The 27,325-nt window shown below is 36.2% G+C and overlaps 1 protein-coding gene across 2 annotated transcripts in view; it reads left to right on the plus strand.

Annotated features, from left to right (window-relative positions):
• Positions 1 to 27,325, plus strand: part of dhx38 (DEAH (Asp-Glu-Ala-His) box polypeptide 38) — a 44,788-nt gene continuing 17,463 nt past the window's right edge. The window contains exons 1-20 of one of the 2 annotated variants that reach the window (XM_049465611.1): positions 1 to 81; positions 1,633 to 1,693; positions 3,690 to 4,078; positions 4,890 to 5,080; positions 6,557 to 6,718; positions 8,909 to 9,071; positions 9,195 to 9,313; positions 10,823 to 10,899; positions 11,005 to 11,160; positions 11,296 to 11,457; positions 12,454 to 12,561; positions 13,416 to 13,534; positions 13,653 to 13,790; positions 14,619 to 14,805; positions 15,307 to 15,492; positions 16,762 to 16,902; positions 16,997 to 17,107; positions 18,574 to 18,690; positions 19,704 to 19,811; positions 20,850 to 20,962. In XM_049465611.1, the coding sequence (XP_049321568.1) occupies positions 3,744 to 4,078; positions 4,890 to 5,080; positions 6,557 to 6,718; positions 8,909 to 9,071; positions 9,195 to 9,313; positions 10,823 to 10,899; positions 11,005 to 11,160; positions 11,296 to 11,457; positions 12,454 to 12,561; positions 13,416 to 13,534; positions 13,653 to 13,790; positions 14,619 to 14,805; positions 15,307 to 15,492; positions 16,762 to 16,902; positions 16,997 to 17,107; positions 18,574 to 18,690; positions 19,704 to 19,811; positions 20,850 to 20,962 (2,693 nt within the window). In that variant the 5' untranslated portion in view covers positions 1 to 81; positions 1,633 to 1,693; positions 3,690 to 3,743. Of the gene's footprint in view, positions 169 to 1,632; positions 1,694 to 3,689; positions 4,079 to 4,889; positions 5,081 to 6,556; positions 6,719 to 8,908; positions 9,072 to 9,194; positions 9,314 to 10,822; positions 10,900 to 11,004; positions 11,161 to 11,295; positions 11,458 to 12,453; positions 12,562 to 13,415; positions 13,535 to 13,652; positions 13,791 to 14,618; positions 14,806 to 15,306; positions 15,493 to 16,761; positions 16,903 to 16,996; positions 17,108 to 18,573; positions 18,691 to 19,703; positions 19,812 to 20,849; positions 20,963 to 27,325 lie in introns of both variants that reach the window. The other variant, XM_022670072.2, reaches the window with a different exon arrangement.

Here is a 27,325-nt window from a genome sequence, read left to right on the forward strand (position 1 = left end):
GTTTTCCGCTTCTTGTATTATGGGATAGCGATGGCGGTCCGCTGTACGCAGGTTGGACGCGGTTAGCTTGGTGTTTTTAGGGTAAATATCTTCATTTAGTGTCTTATTTCTGATTTTACCCGCCGCGCTGAGACCTGCTGTATATCCCGGAGTGTATTAGTGTGAGAGGTGGGCGGATAAGGGCTTTCTTCGGGGTTTAATCCGCGGTTTTAGCCGCTGTGTGTGTGTTTGTTCTGTGTTTGTTAGCGTTAGCTGCTCCGCTCACTCAGCTGTAACGTTACTGAGTTCAGTAAAGTTACCTGATTACAGACTGAGATTCGCTCAATTAATTATTCTCTAATTATTCTAGTCTATTACAGCGTATCCGAGTTAGCAGATAATGGGGTTTAAATGTAGGAAAATAGCTGTAATATTACAGTGTTTTGTGGCTTTTGGCTCATGGTTCTGTTAGCTAACGGTAGCAAACATTCTCGTTAAATTAGTTTAACCTAACCTAGCTATTTAGGTTAGCTAACTAGACTAGATACATTTTATTTGTGTATTTAACCAGTAAATTAACACGGAAAAAGGAGGATATTATAAGTTAGTATAAGATAATTCAAATTAAATTAATATAACCTAACTAGCTAGGTTGGTTAGCTCGTTACCTCATTTCAAACAGACCTGATTTAAAACTGTTTTGGCTTTTTATAGTGAAAAACGTTTTATCTCCAAATAAATAATAAAGACCTTGGAACCACTAATTTACTGTTTAATTAAAAGACAAACATTTACAAATGTTGGGATTTATTTCTACTGTCTGTATAAAACATTACTAAAAGTATATTTTATATTAGTATTTATTTTTTTGCAGTAGTGTACACTTGAATAAAATAATTTGTTTGAGAGAATTCCAGTTAAATAATATAACCTGGCCAGCTAGGTTAGCTAGTTAGTTACCTTTCCAAACACATCTGATTTAAAACAGCCTTTTTTAGTTAAAGAAATAGTTTTAGTATGCTTTAATTGCCGTTAAAATATTATGGATTAACTAGCTAGGTTAGCTAGTTACCTCATCTTTTGTTGATGCATTACTCTAGTTTTGTTTCATTTTTAACTTTTATTAGACTTATTATTTTGTATAAAAAGAGTGTATAAAACATTGTATACTAAAAATATATATTATACATATTAAGATTCATTATGTTGCAGTAGCTAGTTACCTCATTTTAAACACACCTGATTTAAAACAGCTGTGGCTGAATCCTTTACATTTTTAAGTTATGTTTTCAAATGTATTTATGTATATTTAAGTAGTTAAAAGGACAGGATTTTAATGTGCAAGAGCAAACAAATTAACATACTAGGGTTAAAAAAGGGAAAAAAATGTTTTATTTCGAGTTATATATTTAAATATATAAATAAAATATATATTACATTGAATATATATTAAAACAGTATATATTTATGTCCACAGAAAAAGGCTGGGTCATTGGTGTTCTACTTTTCAGCATTAAGATTAGTATAAATTGAATTTGTAGTAAACCTGTTAGTAATGATGCACTCATGTCAGAATATTAGAACACAGCTTTTATTTGTTCATTAATTTGGTCATATTTTAATGAAGTTCTGACTTTGCTTTGTGTTTCTCAGACAGGCACTGAGATATTATGCAAGAGACCAATGGGTTCTTCACACCAGCTTTTTAAATAAGGTTAGTAACACCCCTCCGTCCCACACACCTCCTTCACCTCTTTTTTTTTTTTTTTCTTCTTCTCACTATTTCAAGTCCTTTTTCACACCGGGAAGTCTAGACCAGAGTTAGCACAAATCTTCATGTGAATGTTGTTAATACGGTGAGTTATCTTTACAGGTTGTGCTGAATTCTGACTCCCTATAGCAGCATGGATGATTATGAATAAATCAAAAATCATGAAGTGAAGAGGGACTAAGTTGGCATCAAAGCAAACAGTGCTACTTTGAATCACCTAAAGTATAAAACATATTTAGGCTTGTTTAAGTTCTTCAAGTTTTTCATAATCGCATATAGGCCTGGCACAATAACTTTTTTTGTGAACATTATGTTGTCAGAAATGATTGTGAAAAACGATAGTAATGATAACATAATATCATAAAAGAATTGCACCCTTTTAAAGACGTTAAACTTTCCATTCCTGTTCACACGCCTAATTTTGGAACCCGAAAAGTTCCCAGCCTGAACCAAAGTAGCTTATAGTAGGTTCTTCAACATATATATACATATACACATTGTGAAATGTGGAGGCAGGGGAGCTGTGGGTTGACGTGCAGCCCCGGTCTGCCCCAGCTGGCCCACGTTGGACCAACATAAAGAGACACTAAAGTTAAGCGACTAGAGCCGTACTGGGTGTTTCTATGTTTCATTAAGTTTGTTTTGGGTGTTGATGGAGGACATTTTTCCTAATAAAGGTACAATTTGAGTTCATTCACTCCCTGTGTCTGTGTCTCTCTGTGCTTCCGCATTACCAGGTCACACTCACAGTCACAATATATGTAAGTGCAAACACAATGGACGATATCACGATTATTAAAATGATTGAGGTCACGTCCATTTATTGAACGATAAGTCGATTGAGTAATTATTGTGACGGGCCTAATTGCATATGCATTCCTTTATAGTTTTGATGTATTCATCATTAATCTACAATGTAGAAAATATTAATAATAAAATAATTAAAAAAACATTAAATGAGTGCTAAATAGACTGGTACTTTGTGTTCTTTCTGTGTACCAAGTGCGGTCATGCCCCAAAGCTTTTCACTCACCTTTACATCCTTACTTAGAAGATATGAAAGTAAACTTGATTTGATTTGACTCTGGCCCTACTATATTTTTCTTATATGATTTTATGATACCTATTTTTGTTTAGACAATATATTGTCCCAGAAATAATTGTGATAATATTATTGTTGTTATTTGATGAAGTTAATCTAATAGTATAACACAATTCCACACAAACCTTTTTATCCCCTTTACCAGGCCTTGGTCTGTATGTGGACCACAAGTGTAGGTGATACAAATGATTTTTTCTCTGTAGTAAAATAAATTATTTACATTCCAAAAAACTTTAAGGGCTTTGCAGAGACTCCTACAAGAAGCTGTCTGTCCACTCTTTAATCCACTTAAAGATCTAAAAATTATTAAATTATTAAGTCTTTGAGTCAACCCCAAATCCTGCATGTTTAAAAATATACATAAAAGCTAGACAAAACTGCACAACTCTTAATGATGAAATGTTTGTATGATTTGTATTCACTAAAATATTGATATTAAAATTCATAGATTTTATTATTTTTCTTCATTTTATTGACTGTTGCAGATTTACAACAATTTTTAAAATAGTTTCTATTAAGATTTCAGCGTTGTTGTTGTTGAATAGAAATCCTTAAAATATAGGCGTGTAATATCAAGCAGAATATTGACAAAAAATATCTATCTGTTAAGGGGTTAAAAAGCAAAAATTCTAAATAAATAAATCATAAAATAAATGCAGAGTTTTCACACAAAGGCGACAACCAAATGCTCTCATATTAATTTAAAATGCTACAATTACTAAGATTTTTTTGGGCAATATCGAAATTCAGCAAAAAAGATTGATATGTTCATATGTTGTGTGATAATTTGATAATGTAATTATAGTAACAGGCTCAATTTTGTTTCCTCTGTTTCAGATAAGAACCTCTACACTACTGCACTACAGCGACGGATCACAGCTCCTCTGAAAGATGGAGGAGGACGACGCCTCGCTGCACCGGTTAGCGGGCAGTGACCCGGGTGCTCAGGTCGGGGGGCTGATAGTGAAGAAGAAGAGTGCTGCAGCGGAGCAGCATGTGTTCCGGGCTCCGGCGCCGCGGACCTCTCTGCTGGGCCTGGATCTGCTGGCGGCTCAGAAACGCAAGGAGCGTGAGGGAAAGGAGCAGCTGAACGCAGAGCTGGATGATCAAAGGTCCAAAAAGTCCAAGGTGTCGTCCTACAAAGACTGGGAGGAGGGAAGGAGTGACTCTGGGTCTGATGAAGAGGATGATGAGGGGGATAAAAGCAGAAATGGGAGGAAGGAGAGGTGAGTTATTTAAAAGCTACATTTAATATTCATACTACTAATACATTCACTCACACAAGTGCAGTTTTTATTTTTTGGCATTTATGGCTAAATATTAGTATATCTCTAGAGCCCACATTTTTGTGATAATCTATGTAAGCCAAACATCAGACACATTTAGAGAGAAGGGAATGTTCCTACACTTTGACCAAAGAAAGATAAGAAAAATAAGAAATTTGCCTTTCATATACCATGATCAAATTACTTATTAAGGGTTATCATGATATTTCATGGTATTTTCGTTATAACGATTCTCCTGGCGATATGACAAAACACAGAATTAAAATAAATATTTAGGAATACACTACTGCAACAAAATGCAACAATTTAAATATTAAAACAAAATTTTAATATTGCACACGATATGATCTGGCACACCACTGTCTCAGATATTAAAAAATAAAATAATTTTGTCAGATTTGTAACAGAAGTCAATAATCCAGAATGACATGATATTAATAATGCGCTCCATATATCTTCATATATCTTGGATTAAAGTAAAATAAATGATACTGGACAGATATAATCTGTCTCTAGCAGATATATAATGGGAATTGAGACCAGTGTAGTACCCTGATGTGATAATTAGGGGTTGGTGATATGGCACATTATTTCAGGGTGTAATATCATTCACCATATTCAAAAATATTGGCGATATTATTGCATACGATACGATATTTCACACCCCTGTTACTCATGTCAGTTTGTTCTATTATAAAGTTATGTATCACGTGTGGGTTTAACTGTAAATTATTGTGATTTTGTTGTACAGCAGGAGATACCGAACAACAGGCTCAGAAACTCCCTCTAATCCTGGGGGAGTGAGTGAAGAGTTCCGTAAGAAACACCAGCAGCGGGAGAGAGACCGCCGGGAACACGGAGTTTACGCCTCGTCCAAAGAGGACAAGAGCAGAGACAGAGACCGAGAGCGAGATCGGGACAGAGACCGGAGAAGTGATCGAGGTGAGGAATAAAGTACAGTATTTCTAAAAAGACCTTAAGTTTAAAGTTGTGGTGTAAAACGGTTCAGTACTCTATTCTGTGTTCAGAGTGTTTTATTAGACTTTTTATTTAGTATAGTGTTTCGCAGGCTTTCAGTTTAAGAGTCCCTGCTTTAACTTCTGACTTATACATGTATAAAGCACAGTTTCTCAGTCCTGATTCTACAAATTAATTAATTTCTCTGCTTTTAGCACATCTGATCAACTAATCAGCTCATTTAATGAGCCCACTTAAGTAGGGCTGCAGCTATCGATTATTTTAGTAATCAAGTACTCTACTGAAAAATCGATTCGATAATCGAGAAATCGGATAAAACATATTTGCTTGCCTAAAAAGGAATTAAAAAATACACAAGAGAAAACAAGGAATTTAACTTAATAATTATTGACCAATTGGTTTAATTTTTAAATTCCGAACATACATTTCCACATTACAAACAAATAGAAATAAATAAAACACAAAATAGACATAATACCACAAGAAGTAATTTAATAATTAATAATTTAATAAATTAAGTTAAATTATTTTAACTTAGGATTTCTTGTAAGTATTAAATATAGGGCATTAATCAATAATAAAGGCATAAACAGAGCAACTTCAGCTCAGCCTAATTTACCATGTAACGTTATTTGTTTATAAACAGCGCTGTGTTTACTGATTACATTAAGCCTGTATTAAATCTAGAACTTGTCTCTGTTGTAATAAACTAACCACACACATATTAGACAGTATTATAATAATCAGCACTCCACAGTGCTGCCGTTCTGTTATTATCTCATTGATTTGTTATAAGTTAAATTTACCTGCTCATCGCTCCAAAAACCTCGCCTCCTCCACTTCCTGCTTCCTGGGCGCCGGTGATGTAACGCTAAGCGCTTTTTCACATTAAAAGTCCACGCTAAATTCCGTGCTTTGCATTTTAAAATTAATTAAACGATTCCTCGAGGCACAGAAAATTAATCGATCAATTTTTTTAATCGAGTTACTCAATTTACTTGAGTAATCGTTTCACCCCGACACTTAAGTAGCAGCGGGAGTTAAAGCAGAGAAAATATGCAGGGCCAGGAAACACTATAAAATTTAACTCCAATTTTGGTGCACCGTTTCATTGCAGTTGAAAAGTGTTAAAAAATATGCTGTTACTTTGTATTTAATTATTACATAACCGTTTGCACAATGGTGTTCAAATATAATGTATGAGGACACTTTCAGTTATAAGATGTGTGGGTGTTTAATGAAAAAGCTCACTGAAATTAAAGAAAAAGTGCTGTATTTTCCCTGATGGCACGGGCATATTCCAAGATTACAATGCCAGGATTAATGGGGCACAGATTGTAAGATAGTTCAGGGAGCATGAGATCATCATTTTCCTACTTGGATTGATGATTGTATTTAGTTGTATTATATAAAAATGTGTTGTGGTTGTTTTTGGTGCAGATGACCGAGAGCGGAGCCGGAGTCGGGGTTCGAGCAGCAGTAGGTCTGAGCACGGGGACGGCAGTGTACGGAGCGAGCGCTCTCTGAGGGACGGCTGGTCTGATCGCCTGAGTCGCGGGAGCCGCAGAGAAGAGCCTGAAAGTCCTCGCAATCGACCCAGAGGTCAGTCAGTCGAGGAGATAATTAAAGTAGATTCTGGATCATACTGGGGTGCATATTGCAATAGCCTAGCATAGAACTAACATCTGTATGTAGACCTGTAACGATAACTATTACTGTTATAGTTATGAATAATTTAAAAATATTTTTGTACCCCTCCCCCATTTTTGTATATATTTTATTATATCTTTACATGGGAAAACACAGCAGATATGACACTTTCATACAATGTAAAGTAGCCAGTGTACAGCTTATAACAACGTTAAACAGTGTAATCTTTCTGTGCCCTCAAAATAAATCAAGATTCAGTCATCATTGTCTAAACTACTAACAACAAAAGTGGTGTATGTTTGTAATAAGGGTCTAGCTTGACAGCACTTGCATTATATTTCATTTCTAAGTACATTTTACACACTAAACTGTATTTCAGGATAGACTGCCTATAATCCATATATTTTAAAATAAACTGTTTTTATTTATTTAGTTACTTACAATCATTAAATAATAATAAGATAATTTAATGTTGTTTTCCTTGATTTTACCAAATTGAAAACCACTGGAATATAATCAAGAGGAAGATGCATGATCACAAGCCATTAAATCAAACTGAACTGCTTAATTTTTTGCACCAGGAGTAAAGGCATAAAGTTATCCAAAAGCAGTGTGTAAGACTGGTGGAAGAGAACATGCCAAGATGCTAGGGCTGCCACGATTAGTCGACTAGTCACGATTATGTCGACTATTAAAATAGTCGACGACTAATTTAATAGTCGATTAGTCGTTTTTTTTTTTTTCTTTGTTTTTCTCTCCAAACTGCTGCGACTGCCTTTCTGTCCTGGACGCACATGCGCAGTAGTGGAAACCGGGGTAGGTAGTGGACGACATCTCAGGACATTATACAGACAGGCTCTGGTTTCATGGCTACCCCGCTACAGAACTCAAAAGTGTGGGATCACCAAGAAAATAAAAGTGAAACGCGTGCAATGCAATATCTGCAATGAAGAACTTGCCTTCCTCGGCAGCACAACCGCGATGCACGAGCACCTGAAAAGGAGGCATGTTGTGGCTGATTAAATGACGAAGAAGCTAAATTGCTATTTAGCTGCTAAAATTAGCGTAAACAGAGCGTTAACTTAGTACTTAACTTACTCATCTTGATAGCTTTAAAACAGAGGTCACTAATAGGCGGACCGCGATCCGGATCCGGACCCAGACGTTGTCACAAATGCCGTCCCAAACCGATAAACTACAGAGAAGGATTTCATTCTGACAGTGGCTTCTGTTTTCAGTGCTTTTCGGTGCAGTAAACTCACAGATCAGTCATGTGTGGTGTAAAATCACCAAACGCTCTCCTCTGCCAATCAGATCTGTGCAGACCGCTGCCCTGTGTACGGTAATGTACACAATATCTGGACAGAGAGGCATTTTTTATTAATATACTTTTTTTTCATAATAGTTCAAACAACCTCACGGTTGAGATGTTTCATAAATGCCAGTGCCTTATCCTTATTTTACACAGTTGTTTACACTTTATGCTAAACAGTAAAATAATTGTCTGTTACAACAAGCTGCATATTTCATTAAAGGTTTAATGAACTATGATTTTAATTGTTTTTATTTTTAGTTAGCATATAGCTGAAATCTAATGTTGGTTGTATAATAGCAGCTGCATTCTATTGTGATAAACTGTGTTTTATATTCAATTAACGTATGATCCGATTAGTCGACTAATCATAAAAAATAATCGGTGATTAGTCGACTATAAAAATAATTGTTTGTGGCAGCCCTACAAGATGCAATTAAAAACCAGGGTTATTCCACTAAATATTGATTTCTGAACTCTTAAAACTTTATGAATATGAACTTGTTTTTTTTGCATTATTTGAGGTCTGAAAGCTCTGCATCTTTTTTTGTTATTTCAGCCATTTCTCATTTTCTGTAAATAAATGCTCTAAATGACAATACTTTTATTTGGAATTTGGGAGAAATGTTGTCCTTAGTTTATAGAATAAAAGACAATGTTCATTTTACTCAAACATAAACCTATAAATAGCAAAATCAGAAAAAAAAAACTGATTCAGAAACTGAAAATTAACTCTCATTTTTTTACAGAGATATATGTTAGCAGCTATGCTTCTGTGAAATGCACCCTTATTGAGTGTGTTCGTCTTTTTTTTTAATGTGTTCACACAGATACTACAACACCGTCTCGCTCCAGCTGGGATGAAGATGACAGCGGCTACGCCAGCTCACGCCGCTCCCACTGGGAGAGCCCCTCTCCGGCCCCGTCCCACCGGGAGTCAGAGCGCTCCGAGCGCAGCCAGAGATCAGTACGGGAGAGCGAGAGGAGAGACAAGTCAGAGTCTTTCCTTCACTTCTGTAGCAAAGAATCACCATCTCTCACATGCTTCATCTTTATGATGCTACTGTCCTGGTTTTGGGTACAGTCTGATTTATATTTTACTTCTTTATTTTAAAGGTCAGTGAGAGCTCGTTACCCAGACGACACGCCTCTCCCCACCCCCTCATACAAATACAACGAGTGGGCCAATGACCGGAAACATCTCGGCTCCACCCCTCGGCTCTCCAGAGGGAAAGGTAGGAATCTCGTCTTTCTTTATAATTTATTAAATCATTTCATTAACCCAGATATTCAAGAGCTACATCACAAACAGACAGGCCTATGCCAGTTTTAGATTAGTCTTTGGTCAGTCATTGGTTTGATTAATCAAATTTACAATATCTTATTCAAAAGGTGGGCTTAATATAAGTGATAAAGTGATACAAGTGATCTGTAATACACCACATTAGACACTAATGGTCAAATTTTAGTAATTTAATAAGATATATGTAATGCCATCTAGTGGCTTTTTTTGGTAGCAGCAGTGTGCACTATTAAAATAAATACAAGGATTAAAATTAAAAAATTAAAAAAAAATACAGGAAGAGTCATGTACAAAATAATAGAACAATTAGAGCCTTAACAAACTGAACTCTATCCTACTATAACAGTTAAACATGAAAAATAAGACTTTAAGACTTTTTTTCGGTCCCTGAGAATAACGAGTTGATGAGTAAAGACCGTTTTTGCAATAAAATACTAATACACATGAAAAAGTTGACACTTTCACAATAACAGTCACAAACACAGACTTTTTTTTACAGTAAAAGTCACTGATACAAACGAACAGACCATTTCACAATAAAAGTCAAGACACAAGAATGGACACACTGTTCCACAATAAAAGTAAAGATTACAAACATACAGTCTATTATACAATAAAAGACACTAATACAAACAGACCACTTAATTATATTCCATTTTACATTACATTTGGCAGACAATTTTGTCCAAATTGACTTACAATAATCTCTATGGACATTTTGTTTACAATAAAAAAGCTAAAAAAAAAAAAAATAATACAAACGAAAAAAATTAACACTTTTCACTATAAAAGTTATTAATACAAACAAACAGACTGTTTTACATTGAAAGTCACTGACACTAAAATGGACACACTGTTTCACAATAAAAGTCTCTTTTTTCCGAGACACGGATACAAAAACACTGTTTTACAATAGAAGTGACTAATACAAGCAAACAGATTTTCACAATTAAAGTCACTAATACAAAAATAGACTGTTTCACAATCAGTCACTAATACAAGCAGATTGTTTGTACTGGTGACTTATTGTAAAACAAACAGACCATTTCACAATAAGACACTGATGCAAAGGCTCAAACGGATCGTATTGCAGTCCAAATGTAAAATAAGTACGGATGGCAGGAACACAGTATTCTTTTAAACTTAAAAATTACTTTTATTTATCTCCTTTTTTCTGTTTTGCTTATTCAAACGGTTATGGAAAAATTAATAAAGGAAAAAAAAATAATGTATATTAATTACATTTCATTGCTGCTACATTGAACAGCATAGAAATAGTAAAGTTTTAGGTTTATTCTTTAAAAAATGGGTTTCTGTATAAGGGTATACATCTTTATTATCTCCATTTTTAGTTAGCAGAAGTCTTAAACACCTATTAGAATAAATGTAAAAGTGATTCAGATATGAAAGTAGTAAATACATATATTGCTTCTTGTTGTAGGTAAAAAGGAAGACGGAGAGGATGGCATTTCCTTTGATAATGAAGATGAGAAGGAGCAGTGGGAGGAGGATCAGAGGGTGAGCATGTGCCCTTAAATTCACTTCAAGAATAAAAGTGCTTATTAAATAAAGTGCCAAAATCCTGGTTTCTAAATTCTTCTAATGCGAAACTTCTGTTCACAGCAAGCGGACAGAGACTGGTACATGATGGACGAGGGTTACGACGAGTTCCACAACCCCCTGACCTCCAGCTCTGACGAGTACGTACAGAAGAGAGAGCAGATCTTACAGAAGCAGACGCAGAAGAGAATATCTGCTCAGAAACGGCAGATTAATGAGGTACAGCAGAGGATCTTCAGTGCTGTACAGTCTGCAGGTACGGGTCATGTGTCTGAGGGAGTGGTGTTTAACTGGGATGTGTGTGTGTGTGTGTGTGTGTGTGTGTGTGTGTGTGTGTGTGTGTGTTATCTACAGGATAATGAACGCTGGGAGACGAACCGAATGTTAACCAGTGGTGTCGTCCAGCGGCTGGAGGTGGACGAGGATTTTGAAGAAGACAACGCCACCAAAGTCCACCTGCTCGTCCACAACCTGGTTCCTCCTTTCCTGGATGGTAGAATTGTCTTCACCAAGCAGGTGAGCTCCTGTGCTGTGACTTTTAGTGTGGGTGCGTCTCAGCTGTATGCTTATTTCTAGTAATAACTAATTTTTTTATCATGAAGTCGTTAGTGTACGTAATCATCCATGTGTCTCAGCACAGTCATCTACTACTTTTGCGTTTAAAAAAAAAGATCTATTTTAAGCGTTTTTATTTTATTGTTGATGATTATGACTTACAGAAAACCCAAAAATCAGTATCTCAAAAAATAAATATATATTTTATATAAGACCAGTTGATAATTTTGTGAGTAACTAAAAAAAACAACAAAAAAACAACAAAAAAACACAGTACATTCACACTACTGATGGTTTTTGAGTCTTATAATCCAGTGCAATTTCCGTATGAATTCTACCAGTTAGGTATTAAAAAGCAGTAAAGCCACTCTGCTGAAGTACAGTGTTATACAGGAGTTTCAGTCAAGTTTCTCCAGGACTAAGGCTGGATGCAGCAGCATTAGACGCTTGCCACAGCAATAGCTCTTTTGCCGTTCATTGGAGAGTATATTGGACTGTAATCTGAGTGTTTACTGTGTTGAAACAAGCTACTTGGGAGGAACCGCTAGCTGATAGCGCCCTGGGTTACAGGAACACTCAGGGTTCCTCAGTCTCTAGTGCTATCGAGCAGTATTTACGTCTAGCGCTGCGATTAGCGGCTAATGCTAATGCTCCTGCACCCAGCATTAGTGCTGGAGAAACTTCACTGAAAGAAAACTCACCCTTAGACAAAATATTGGCAATCTAAGCTTACTGTAAGTAAACAGAAGTGCTTTACTCACCCAAATAAACAGTTTTCAGAAGAGAAATCTGTGTAGATCAACATCCAGCGCATTTTGATGCACCTGTAGATTCTAGATCAGAATGAATGTATGAATGAATTACAGGTTTTAACACTGCTGTTGTTTTTTTAATTAGGTGGCTGAACTTTTTCTTTTATGTTGTTACAAATGATGTATTTCTCTCTCCTCTTCACAGCCTGAGCCCGTCATTCCTGTGAAAGATGCCACCTCAGATATGGCCATCATCTCCCGGAAGGGCAGCCAGCTGGTGCGCAAACACAGAGAGCAGAAGGAGCGCAAGAAGGTGCTTTCTCCATCTTTTACTAAAACTTTCCCCAAATCTTCCCGAAATCTTAGTTCTCTTTTATTTCAATTTATTTAGTGCTGGGTTTTAAGTTTAAAACCCCCTGACAGTAGAAGTCTTCCGAATATATATTTATAAATAAAAATAATAGTACTGTAATATATTGTGAAATCATATTGCCCAACACTACATTTATTAATCAAGTTTGTTTATTTTTCATGGTTCATTTAAATACAGGGTTCATACCGTCGTGAAAAACCTGCAAAAGTCATGGAATTTGAAAATAGAAATTTCCAGGCCTAAATAAGTTTTGTAAAAATAAAATAACCAGAAAGTTTTGGAAAAGTCATGGAAATTTGGTCTCCAAATCTCTGTGTTTCAGTTTATGGATGGAGAAAATCTATTTTGAGCTAACAAATATAGTTAATTCTAACAAATAGAGTTAATTTGGTAATTTTAAGCCTATTTAAAATGTAGCTCTCAGGATCTGACACACATTTTATTATTAAAGAAGACTGTTTTTAACATTTTATGTGATTCATTTTAGACCTACTATAATCAATTTAGATTATAGTTTTAGTTTATTTTTGGTTTTATTGTCCATGTCTGCACTGATGTTTTTAAAGTTGTATGGTCATGAAAATTTCCCGTTAAGGGCATGGAAAAGCCATGCCAATGTATTGGTTAAAATGTGTATAAACCCTGTAAATAACCTTTATATTTTCTGTAATCATTATTTCTGACAGATTTTTCATATTTTATTATTTTTATTTTAATTATTTATGTTACATAATTGCTGTAACTCCCCTGTATATCCACTAAATGAACACATCATCTGCTGTTTATTTGAACAGGCTCAGCACAAACACTGGGAGCTGGCTGGGACCAAGCTTGGGGACATTATGGGCATCAAGAAAAAGGAAGATGGTTCTGAGGAGAAACCTGTTGGAGAGGACGGTGCTGTAGATTACAGGTATGATGAGCTCACAGGCCTCACAGTTTCTTTGGTTCTAATGCTTAATTTTTTGTTATGTTTATTTTTATATTGTAAATCTCTTCCTCCTCTCCTCCTGATCTCTGTGTCTCTGCAGGGCGGAGCAGAAGTTTGCTGATCACATGAAGGAGAAGACCGAGGCCAGCAGTGAGTTTGCTAAGAAGAAGACTCTGCTGGAGCAGAGACAGTATCTGCCCATCTTCGCTGTCCGGCAAGAGCTCCTCAACATCATCAGGTACTTCTGACTGTAGTGTGAATTGTCTGAGTACCAAGTTTACATGCACTGACATGCCAAAAGTCATGAAACAGGAACTCGCTGGTTTAGATACTGAATATAGCGGTGAACAGTTATGCATAACTAGGAGACATAAGAACAGCACTTTGTCTGAGGAGCTCCTGTTGATGTTCCTTTCAATATGAATGTTTTTATCTGAGTAAAATAGAATAACAGCAAGTATTCACTCGGATAAAATGATTAATAGAATTACACAATCAATTCACAGCTTGGAAAAAGTTCCTCTTGTCCCCCATATGAGCCCAGAAACGGTCTTGCAGTATTTACACACAGCACATTCACACTTACAACATAATAACTAGAAAAAGACACAGAAACACAGAGAACTCTGTAACTATTAAAAGTAGAGGTCTTTTCTTTTGAGAAATTACAGATAAAGCCAGAGACCGGTGAGTACTGTTTCCTGTTATTTACACCTTCAAAAGACTCTTGGAAACTGGAGAAAACTGCTACAGGAAGATCCACATCTGGCTGACCCACATGGCAACAATTGCTTTCGCCTTTAGCTCAGATTAACATGATTGGAATGAGTCTCAGTTTTAGCAGAGGAGAGAAGAATGAGAGGTCTGACAGGTGAAGTGATGAACAGTAATAAAGATGATTAGAAATCATTAGAAATGATTAGAAAATAAAAAAGCAGAATGTCTGGGTTGTAGAGCAGTGCAAAACTTTGTACGTGTGTATAATTAATTAAAAAAGATATATGAAACCTATAGTCATGGATTTTTTCTTGTGAACATTTGGTATGTGTGTGATTGTGTGTTGCAGGGATAACAGCATTGTTATAGTGGTGGGAGAGACAGGCAGTGGGAAGACCACCCAGCTGACGCAGTACCTGCACGAGGACGGATACACCAGCTACGGGATGGTGGGCTGCACTCAGCCCCGCAGAGTCGCTGCTATGAGTGTGGCCAAGAGAGTCAGCGAGGAGATCGGGAGCAACCTGGGAGAAGAGGTGAGCACCATGATCTTTCTGTGATTAAACACTGACATCCAGTGGACAAACTGAAGACTGCACATTCTGTGTAGATATGAATGCAAAAAATTAGTTTTTACTAAAACAGCAAACTGAAATATTGAAATAATTAATATTCATATTTATAATAATACCAGTTAATGCTTTGTGTAATAAATAGAGCTACTTTTGAATAAACTCTTTAGTATAAGAAAATATTTAGTGTGTTTCCTATCTCTATCATGATGCATATTTTATATGGACAATATATTTCCCCCTAAAAAAACTGTTATACTCATTTTAATACTAATAATAGTGATAATGCAATTACAAATGTTTTTTTTCACATTTCGATTACAGTAATTCTCTGTTTAATGTTCTGTTGATGCACTGTTGATGATGCTGAAACAATGCACAGTTCCCTCTCTATGCTCATAGAGGAATTATAATACTGTGTTTTAATTGGTTTTAACGTATGAATTTGTGCTGCTCTGTGTTCAGGTTGGTTATGCGATCCGTTTTGAGGACTGTACCTCTGAGAAGACTGTGATTAAGTACATGACTGATGGGATTTTGCTGCGAGAGTCTCTGAGGGAGTCGGATTTGGATCATTACAGTGCCGTGATCATGGACGAGGCTCACGAGCGCTCCCTCAACACGGACGTGCTGTTCGGACTGCTCCGAGAGGTCCGTTTACTCGCTGTTTACTCGCTGTTTACTCTGTTACTGTGTTCTGAATTAGTATAAAGCTTAGACCACTGAAGCTGTGCACCATTTAGCCATCATCCAAAAAAAAGAAAGGAAAAAATGTCAGGTTATGGACAGTTCCACAAAATCTTTCAATTATCAATTACAACAGTAATAAACATTGTTAAATGGTTAAGTATATATTGGTTAAGCTATATATTAACTGACACTAGTTAAGACATTATATTAAATATTACTAAATATTAATGCTTAAGTATGCTCACTATGAGAATAAAGTCATAATATTATGAGACGAAGGTCGAAATAATGAGATTAAAGTTGATTTTATTCTCTCGTAATACTATAACTTTATTCTCATAATATTAAAACTTTGTTCTCGTAATATTATGACTTAAATATTGTAATATTACAACTTTATTCTCATATGACATCCCTATTCTTGTAATATTACATCTTTATTCTCAGCATATTCTGTCACAAATAATCTTAATTAATAGATAGATAGATAGATAGATAGATAGATAGATAGATACTTTATTTATCCCGAAGGAAATTTTGTCCTTATTGTAATTATGTCCTTATTGTAAAGTCTTACCCATTGTTCTAGTGAACAGCGCTGGGTTATCTGCAATACTAAATTAATTAATCAGTCATAATGCTAATATTGCTAATATTGCTAGTATCACAATATTTCAGGATATTTGTGTGAATGGTATTCTAGGCAATTTAATAAAGCATTAAAAAATATTTTATTAATTTTAGGAATATGCCTGAACTAAATGAATATTTAGGAAAATATTTAGATTTTTTTTTATTTTTACGTTTTTTTGTATTATCAATTTAACAGTTTCAAACATTTAAAATCTTTAAAAAGTCTGAAATTTTCTGTTTTGTAAATAGTTGTTTTTTAAATAAGGTAACAAAAGCAATGTATTGTAGCAACAAAAAAAATCTACCAAAATTCTTAAAGTTCAGAATATTTAGTGCATCCATATAAATGACAAATATAAGCAATTGTACTGAAAATACTACTGTTTTACAGTAAATAGTGAAACAAATACAAAATGGATCTGGATTGCCAAATATGGGCATAAACATAATTTGTGTTTTCTGTTCGATGTTTAATTTTAATTTCCTTTTTTTCTTTTTTTGTATCAGTTTGAAATCTGTTTTTCTTCTTCTGTTGTAACGTTTTTCTGATTGTTTCTCACGTTTTCTCTCCTCCCTTCTTTTCCTTCTGTTATGAAGGTGGTGTCCAGACGCTCTGATCTGAAGCTCATCGTCACGTCCGCCACCATGGACTCGGATAAATTTGCAGCGTTCTTCGGAAACGTTCCCATCTTCCACATTCCCGGCAGGACCTTCCCCGTGGACATCCTGTTCAGTAAGGTACGGCGTGTTAACGGCTGCTCCAGTCTCTGATGGAGTTTCCAGTGTCTGTGAGGGTCCTGTGTACTGAGTGTGTGTGTGTGTGTGTGTTCAGACTCCTCAGGAGGACTATGTGGAGGCTGCAGTAAAGCAGGCCTTGCAGATTCATCTCAGTGGAATGGTGGGAGACATCCTCATCTTCATGCCTGGTCAGGAGGACATTGAGGTAAACTAAAACAAAAACTGGTTGTCAGGGTGTCTGCAGATCTTAAATAAAAATAATTTAGCTAATTTGTTTTAAGTTTTAAATCAGTCTCCCAAAGGCATTAAAAATACAGACAACAGAACTTTTTTGGTTTTATTTTTGTTTACTGCATGTAGACTAGAGAGAGAGAGAGAGAGAATATATATATATATATATATATATATATATATATAAATACACACACACGTGTATATATAGATAGATGGATAGATAGTGGCGTGCAGTTAATATAGTGGGTACTCCTTCTGCAACACCCCCCCTAACAACCTCCACCTGCCGACCTACACATTAAATTAAGACTACATATTTTCTGTTTCGACTTAGTAATATGAGCTTAATGCACATTAACAGCCCAAAAATACAACAGCTACAAACTACAAATTCAATGCTTCATTTTCCTACAAGTTCAGCCGGCAAACAAATATCACTCATTTGTATGACATACAGGAAAAAGTTGGACAAAACTACACTAGAATGGACAGTCGTCTACACCAAACCATCTTTACAAAATGTAGAATCGGACACTCCAGGTTGACGCACCAACATCTTCTAACTAGAGAAGATGCTCCAACCTGTCATCTTTGTAAAGACAGACTTCCTATAAAACACATTTTAATGGACTGCAAATCACTGCACTCAGATAGACTGAGGTTTTTAATGAAAGTGAGATGACAAATGTGCTTAAAACTGCAGCCTTTTTTTAAATATAAAACATCTTTTATAATTGTTTTTGTATTATTGTTTTTTTTATGACGCAGTTTGAAAAACTGACTTAAGTACCGCCGTAAAAATCAAACTAGTGTGTCGGCACGGTTTTAAAAACCTAATCAACAGTATGCCAGGTCAGCCAAAACATTAAGTACACACAAAAACTCACCAGTCAGACGGTATATTATTGTGAATTAGTTTCACACTGAAGGACAGCCTTTAAAAAGGCTTTTTAATATAATATGACACAATATTTGTCTCAATTACTGCTGCAATTCCGTGATAGTTAGCTAACTTTTGAACTAATCCAGCTTGAGCGCCGTTTTACACTAAGCAACGCGTGTAGCCCCTTCAGCACAGCGCTCAGAAGGGGTTAGACAGTCATGGCCCCGCCTCCGAAGTGAAAATTATGAATTTGATTGGTTAGATTGTCCTGTGACTTTGCTAATATACTCAGTACTTCACCCTTCAAAAAATCAGCAGAAGGGTCACGCGGACACAAGGGGGCAGAAGCCATTTTAAAAAGCTTTGATTGGTTAAAACCAGCGGTCAGTCAGATAAGAGTCCTGTAGCAACTAAAAAAACGCAGACTAATAATATAAATATATAATTTCACACCTTTCCCCCCCCCAGATTAGCTACAAAGTAATCTGGCAACCCGTGTGAGTTTCACATCTTTGGTTTTCACACCTTTGCTCTCTGTACCCCCCGTCTTCCAGGTGACCTCAGATCAGATTGTAGAGCGTTTGGAGGATCTGGAGAACGCTCCTCCACTTGCGGTTCTTCCCATCTATTCTCAGCTGCCCTCAGACCTGCAGGCCAAGATATTCCAGAAGGTACCTTATACAGGACCCAATGATTTACACAACACAGAGAACCTGCAATTGGGTCATTAAAATATATTTCAAATATAGAGATTTAAAATAAATGTACAAAATTAGATTAAAAGTTTTGCATGATGATTAATATCTGAATTTATTTGGTTAGCACTAGATCTTATTACACATGCTCACAAACAAGACCATGGTTTACTTGATACAGAACCTTGGTTTGAAGCTCTTTTACTTATGCTACAGATGCATCTCAAAAAATTAGGGTATTATTGAAAAGTTACTTTATTTCAGTAATTCAGTACAAACTGTAAAACTCATATATTATACAGATATATTACACGTAGAGTGATCTATTTGAAGTGTTTATTTATTTTATTGTTGATGATTATGGCTTACAGCCAATGAAAACCCAAAAATCAGTGTCCCAGAAAACTAGAATATTACATAAGACCAATTGATACTTGTTGCAGTGTGGGCAGTGTGCCAAATCCTGCTGGAAAATGAAATCCACATGCAAAGTTAAGCTTTATTCTACGCCTTATTTAGCCTCAGATTTCTTTTTCCAGCAGGATTTGGACCAAAGTGCCAAAAGTGCCAATTGGTCTAATATAATCAATTTTTCTGAGACAAAACTCTAAATAAAAAAAAAAAACAAGCTAAAATCTAAATTTTGGCTTTTCATTGGCTGTAAGCCATAATCATCAAACGCCAGAAATAGATCACTCTGTGTGTAATACATCTATATAATATAGTTTTACATTTTGAACTGAGTTACTGAAATAAATTAACTTTTTAATACTATGTTCATTTTTTAAGAAAAACATTTGTATTTTGGCCCAGATTAAACTGAAAATTCTGAAAATCTGGACCAAACAAGGCAGATGTAAAAAATACCATGAGGAAAATAAAACACTAAATATCTGAACAGTAAAATAGAAAGAAATACTTAGGAAATACCTTTAAATCGAAGGAATTGTGAACTAAATTGGAACTTATAACTGTGTGTGTTCTGCCAGGCCCCAGATGGTGTGAGGAAGTGCATTGTTGCCACAAACATTGCTGAAACATCACTGACTGTAGATGGCATCATGTTTGTTGTGGATTCTGGCTACTGCAAACTCAAGGTACTTCTTTTAATACAAGTGACTCTTTTTTTTAATATTGGGTAGTTACATTGACATGCCACTAGGAACTTGTATTGTGTCGTCCCGTGACTTTTGCCATGCCCCATGTAAGCTAAGGAACCTTGCACTGATCTGTGGGATTTGTGGGCTGGGTCTCCTGTGGTTTGGATGATTTGAGAATCTTTCACTTTTGACGGGTTGAGTCTAAAGTCGACTCCTTGAGCGAATCAGTTCACGAATCCACTGCAGATTGGACTCAATGATTTAAAAACATTGTGAACAAGCCCATGTGTTGATATCGAACTCTGAGCTGGTGTAAATACAGCTGGTGCTTTGGTTAGCCAGGGCAATATTAGCTAGCCGTTCGTCCCACATAGCTTGTTTTACATTGTAAATGCGCAGGCTACAGTCCAATATATTCTCCTCTGAACAGAGAAAGAGCTAGTGTGGTTAGCGGCTAATGCTAATGCTGCTCCAGCAGTGCTAGCTAGGGTTGGAAGCAGGCTACAGTTCAATATACTTCCCTCTGAACGGCAAAAGAACTAGCGCTTAGTGCTGTTAATGGCTAATGCTAATGTTACTCCAGTCCCGTTGCTGGAAAACTAATCTAAAACTCCTGTATAACGCTGTACTGTAGTGGAGTGGCTTTACTGCTCCTTAATACCTGACTGCTAAAATGAATACATAAGTTGCACCGGATTATAAGGCGCACTGACAGTTTTGGGGAAAATAAAGAATTTTAAATGCGCCTTATCGTGCGATCGTTTTAATCCTAGTGGTAGTACTTTCTGTGTGGATGATGGAATGTTAAATGCACACGCAACTTCAAAAATCAACTTACCTTTAGCATGCTGACCAGTGTCCAGCCTCAATCACAAGATAACACCTCACAACTTATACAGGTGTGGGCAGTCCCAAGCAGTCCCTTAAGGTTACACCTTTTGGCAGGTCAGTCTAGTCAAATCTGGCTTTCAGAAGCAACCACACTCTAATTTAATCACTAATACTAATCTGTGTTTGATACCTGTTTTTCTGTAGGTGTTCAACCCGCGCATTGGTATGGATGCTCTGCAGGTTTACCCCATCAGCCAGGCCAATGCCAACCAGCGTGCAGGCAGAGCCGGGAGAACAGGGCCTGGCCAGTGCTACAGGTAACAGTTCACGTGTGCTTCGTATCATGATTCTCAGTATCTTTCGTAGGGATCTTTGGTGATTGCGGTCCATGACTCTGGCTCTGTAGACAAAGAACTTGGTTTAAGCCTTTAAATCAAGACCTTCAAACATTTTTTTCCTAAGTCTGGAAAAGAGCAGGGGTGGGTGATATGGCCCTAAAATAATATCACAATATTTTATGCTATTTTCACAATAACAATACTCTTGGCGATATGACAAAACACAAAAAACAAATTAAGAATGCACTACTGCAACAAAATGAAAATTTAATTTTTATTGCATAGAATATTATATGGCACACCCCCTAATAACCGAGATATTAAAAAATACAACAATTTTATCACATTTGTAACAGAAATAAATGATCCAGAATGTCGTGATACTAGTAATGCACTCCAAATATCCCTATATATATCCAGGATTAAAGTAAAATAAATTATTCCGGACAGATATAGTAGTCTCTAGTAGATATACAGCTTTGGAAAAAATTAAGAGTCCACTTCAGTTTCTGAATCAGTTTCTCTGATTTTGCTGTTTATAGGTTTATGTTTGAGTAAAATGAACATTGTTGTTTTATTCTATAAACTACGGACAATATTTCTCCCAAATTCCAAATAAAAAATATTGTCATTTAGAGCATTTATTTGCAGAAAATCAGAAAGGGCTGAAATAACAAAAAAAGTTGCAAAGCTTTCAGTCCTCAAATAATGCAAAGAAAACAAATTAATATTCATAAAGTTTGAAGAGTTCAGAAATCAATATTTGGTGGAATAACCCTGGTTTTTAATCACAGTTTTTTTTATGCATCTTGGCATCATGTTCTCCTCCACCAGTCTTACACACTGCTTTTGGATAACTTTATGCTGCTTTACTCCTGGTGCAATGGCTTGTGATCATCCATCTTCCTCTTGATTATATTCCAGAGTTTTTTAATTTTGTAAAATCAAAGAAACTCATATTTTTAAGTGGACTATGCGATATTATTGCGTACCATTCGATATGGCACACCTCTAGTCTGGTGTACACCCAACTTGCACAGCTTAGACGATGGTTAATCTCAGAGTCAATGTCAGCAGTTTTACTGCTGCTGTAGAGTTTCACACCATGTTCTTAAGCAATACATGACCATGTGTAACCTCTGTTCAAATGAGAGAAACAATCGCAACTGCTTTCATTTTCATAAAACCTTCATGCTTTAATTTTGTATTTTATTTTTGTTTTTTTTAAATCATTTATAACAGTAATTCCTGGGACTACATATCGTCCGTAAAAAATATCGTAATCATGACGGGCCCATGTGTACTTTTCTCTTAAAGGCTGACATTTTTCTCAGGGTCCAAACACTGATTAGACTCCATTCTATCAGCAGCAGTGTGAAAGTGGGATTGTTTTTTTTTATAAAAAATAATAAAGAATGAAGATTGAGCTTTGTAGTGAGACATAATGGCAGGCTTGATTAAAGCATTCTTTAGCACATCTCGTTAAAGCTTCTGTCCTCGCTGTGACCTGCGGACAGCCTGGCCTCTCTATAGCGTCCGCTGGTAGAGAATGAAGGGCGAGAATGAAAGAATGAAGAAATCAGAGGATCAGGGGTCACCTTACCATTAAACAGCAGAAAAGCAGAACAGCACCAGTGAGGCGTAGCGTAGATCCGAAGTGGATCACGGGCTGAGAACATTCTGTTCCACTTCAGCCTCTTCAGACCTCTCCACACCTCTCCACGCTCTGAAAGCAGGCAGCATGGTATTAGCATTAGCGTGTCTTTGTGCACGAGAGTCTGGAGGCTGCTGTGGCCTGTAGTTCACCTCCGCTCCGCATCTCTCCATATTGCGACGACTTTCACTTTTTTTTTTTTTGCATGACGAAGACTTTATAATTGTTTAGTCTATTCTTTTTTTAAAATATATATTTGATTTTTGAGTTAGTACTTGACAGTAACAATATAAATACACTCATAGAGCCAGTTAAACCAAATGCATTTCCCTTAACAATGCTAAATATCTACCCCACCCATTAACTTCCCATCATCCCATCATGTGTCCAGTCTCCTATATTAAGAATACAACCCAAATTATTTAATAGAGCTTAGATCAGGCCCAAAATAACAAGTCCGACCAAACCCGACACACAAACTGTAATTTTGAGCCCGAACCCTATTTAAACCTGACATTTTTTTTTTGTTTTTTGAGTTGAGTTTTTAAATATTTTGGGCTGCTTGTTTGAGCGGAATCTGTTCAGAATGATGTTAATTAACATTGCAACACTAAAGAAGCATAGACCTGTTATTTAAGAACAATCTTTATGAAAAACAGATCTTCGAAAGATTAAAACATGAACAATGTGAACAATGATCCACAGTCGTAAACATAAGTAAATTAGGCTACTAGAAAGATGTCTGAATGATTTTCTCTTATCTTATATAATTTAACATTGTTTAAGAATAGAAAAGAATTTCTAAATATGCAAAACCAGAAAAAAAAAAACAGTAATAAGGATATGCACTGCACAGCCCTGCAAGTCAAGTGCGTAAAATGGACAAGTGGAGTGTGCACTGCTCACTTGTGCAACTTTTTTAAAACACATTTGTTGAAATCAGTTATTTGCTATATTGTGATTATCTTGCATTAGCTTTATATAAAATAAAAATAGAATAAAAAAAATTATGCCTACGTCACAGATTGTTTGGGTCAGGCCTCGGATTGGGTCGGCTTTGGGCAAAGAATCTAAGCTCTGTTATTTAATAAAGATATGAGTTAAGATCTTTATCATTCTGGAATTTCAGTCAGTTGTAGCTGTTTTACATAAGAGGAAAAAGGAGCCCACACTGCCTATTTTTTGTTAAGACCCTTTAAGTTTTTGTTTTTTTCTATTTAAGTAAGTTTAAATCCAGAGAAAGAGCATCAGAAGGGAACAGAAGATTCAATCTTCTTGCCAACAAGGTGTTAAAGGCAAACAGATCATTGTTAATTTTCAACTTTTTCATCTGTGATATGGATGAATCATGTCATCTGCTGGTGTTGATCCACTGTGTTTTATTATCAAGTCTAAAGTCAGAGCAGTTTTGTTTTCCCACAAAATCTTACAGCACTTCATGCTTCCCTCTGCTGACCACTTTTATAGAGATGTGAATTTCATTTTCCAGCAGGACTGCCCACACTGCCAAAAGTACCAATTGGTCTTATATAATTAAACTTTTCGGTGACACATCTTTAACAATAAAAGACATAATCGCTTAAAATAGATCACAACTTTTCAATATTTAGTATTTTTTCTAAATACGAGGAGGTCAGGGTTGTTGAGAGTGGAGGAAACTGTCTGTGTGATTTTCAGGCCTGTCCCTGGTTTCTAACATCTATCAGAGAGCTGAGAGAACCCCAGAAACGGAGTACAGCTTAATCTCGACAGGATTTCATGCTGTTTCATTTTGTTTACAGCAGAGAAAATGTGACTCAAAGACTTCTCCACCAGGCTTTTCCTCTGTGACCTTTTCCCAGTCTGCGCTCTGGTGATCATGCGGGGAACACACAGTCTCACCAGCATGGGTGGAATTGTTTTTGCATCCATATTAATGTGTCTGGCTGCTGGTGAGAGGGTGCCTGCCGTCTGCGGCGCTCCTCAACTGTGAACAATCTGTTTCTGTGAACAATCAGTTTCTGTTCATGTGCTGTGTTCTGAGAGATAGGTCTCGTAGAGAAGGGGTGTGTATATGTATGTGATTATTTTCCATTTAAAAAATGAGACACACCAGTCAAGAAAAAAATGTTAATAACCACCTCTTTGTTTTTACACCAATTATTCATTTTTATCAGCTCTACTGATCATATAGTAGCAAATTGTAGTTCTATAATAATTACAGACTATGGTCCTGTAGCTGCATCCTTTATTATTAGTATTATTATCTTCCTTTCACTGTGTTTTTTACAGTCTGTCTGACTGCAGTATTTTTTATTTTTAGTTTCCGTATTTGTCAGGCTACAAGGTGCATTTAAAATCCTGTAATTTTCCCAAAAATCAAGAGTGTGCCTTAATAATCCGATGCACTTTATGTATGAATTCTACCAGTCAGGTATTAAGGAGCAGTAAAGCCACTCTGCTGAAGTACAGCGTTATAAGGGTGAGTTTTCTTTTAGTGAAGTTTGTCCAGCACTAAGGCTGGAGCAGCATTAGCATTAGCTGCTAAATGCAGAGCTAGCTCTTTCACCATTCAGAGGAGAGTATATTGGTAATAGGGGTGGCCAATATTATATCGTATACAATATATCGTAACAGAAATATCATGATATTAAAAATCCATATCGTGATAATAAAGATGTTCTGTCTTAAAAGAAGTATATTATTTACTGTGAAGCTTTAGGTGTAGTTATTGTATAATTGTTTTAGTTTGCAGTTTATATGCACGCACTAAATATTCTGCAATATTTTTGCTCCATTATATAATTTTATGCTGTATTATTCTGTTATACTATTATACTATATTCCTGAAATGAATGAATTATTTTAGTTTTCCTAGATCGCCAAGTATATCGTTATCGCAAAAATACCCTGAAATATCGTGATAATATTTTAGAGCCATATCGCCCACCCCTACATTGGACTGTATTGTAGTCTGCTTGTTTACTGTGTTAAAACAAGCTTTAGTGGGCTGATAGAACCCTGGGTGTCCAGAACACCAGCTTTTTGGGTGGCATTTGCTAGTGCTAAAATACTTGAAATCTAAGCTTACTGCAAATAAACAGGAGCGCTTTACTCACCAAATCAGTTTTCAGAACAGAAATCTGTTGAACCTAGAACTGACCAACTGCAGCAACCCCAGATCATAGCTCCACCCTCACAGGTTGGTAAAATAGACAAAAAGTTGGTAAAATAGACACGTAGCATGACGAACATCACTTTAGCCGCCTCTCTTTTTACCCTGATGTTTCATTACTCTGGAACAGGGTAAATCTGAACCCCTAGCAAACTGAAGCTGTTTTTTCTCACTGTTATCCTTATTGACAAATGGTTTTATTAAAGCTGACAAGTCTTAAGCCCTTGGATTCCCTTCACATTGTGTGAGTGGGAAAGCTCTTACTTTCACTATTAAACATACATTGCTGAGTTTTAGTGCTGTTTTTGTATTTTAATAGGTTCAGCTTTTTATCTCCCTTAGATGTTTTCTTTGTTTGATGCATGCCAATAATTTGACCCTTTTGAAAAAGATGAACATCTTTTCCACGACCACAGGATCACGATGTCTTTCCACATGGTTATTTAACAAACGAATAGCTACTCCCTTCATCAGTTAGGGTTAAAAAAAAAACCTTGTTGCCACCTGAAACTTAATCACCTATGCAGTATTTATCCAATGAAAGTCTCTTATCTATTTAATTTGCTTGGTTAAATCCAGGTTGTGACCATTTTTTCTTTGGTGCTTACCTTGCTTTTTCACAAAACATGAGTTCTTTTTTTTTTTTTTAAAGTGTCAAAATATTGTGGGGTATCCCATGAAAACTAGTAAAGGTCAATGTTAAAAATGTGTAATATTTGTGGCTGAAATATTAAGCGCTGATGCAATTTGCTTATGGAATATATACTGTATGTCGTTGCTGTTCAATGAAAAACAAGTACCAGTATCTCCAAAACAGCAACTTTACAGGAGAAATATAAAACGTTCTTAACTTTCATTGAAAGTCAATGTAAAAAATATATATATATATATATATTTCAGGTCATTTTGGAGAACTTCTACTGGTCCATCCATTAAGGAATTTTCACTCAGCATAAGGGACAGTTTGTGTGTTCAAAAATGATGTAGAAAACTAAAGATCTAAATGGAAATAAAATGGAAATATTTTTTAATTTGACAGCGACAATATTATCTGTTTGTGTGTGTTGCTGTGAGGCCAGTATGTTGAATCCGTGAATCCGCACCTCAGAATCTCATCTTCACCAGTGCCGTCCTCATTCAGCTCTGCTCGTATAAAGGGGAGGGGGACACGTACGCTCTCCTGCTGAGCTTTTCAGCGTAATTCACCAGCTTCACTGGGATTATCCAATAAGGTGAATGGCTGCGCAAATCCTGTGTTGGCTCAGACCTATCTCAGCGCGGCAGCGAGCAGAGCGCGTTAAGTGCTGAGGGTATTTTAAGACGTTCATAAGCAGTTTGGAAATTGCTCATTGTGGAGAAGCTCCGTTTTGGCTTTTTTAAGGTGGAAGTGGATGGAGTCTGAATGGAGCCGAGACTTCACGCTCCTTCAGCCGTTACTACATTAGTCAGTCCTCAAGCCCCATGCAGAGTCTTTATTTAACAGCTTTTCATTAAACAGCTTACTGTCTGACCGTGTGGATCTGTGTGTCCTCTT

Source organism: Astyanax mexicanus, chromosome 16, assembly GCF_023375975.1.
Source record: "Astyanax mexicanus isolate ESR-SI-001 chromosome 16, AstMex3_surface, whole genome shotgun sequence".
NCBI classification, from domain to species: domain Eukaryota; kingdom Metazoa; phylum Chordata; class Actinopteri; order Characiformes; family Acestrorhamphidae; genus Astyanax; species Astyanax mexicanus.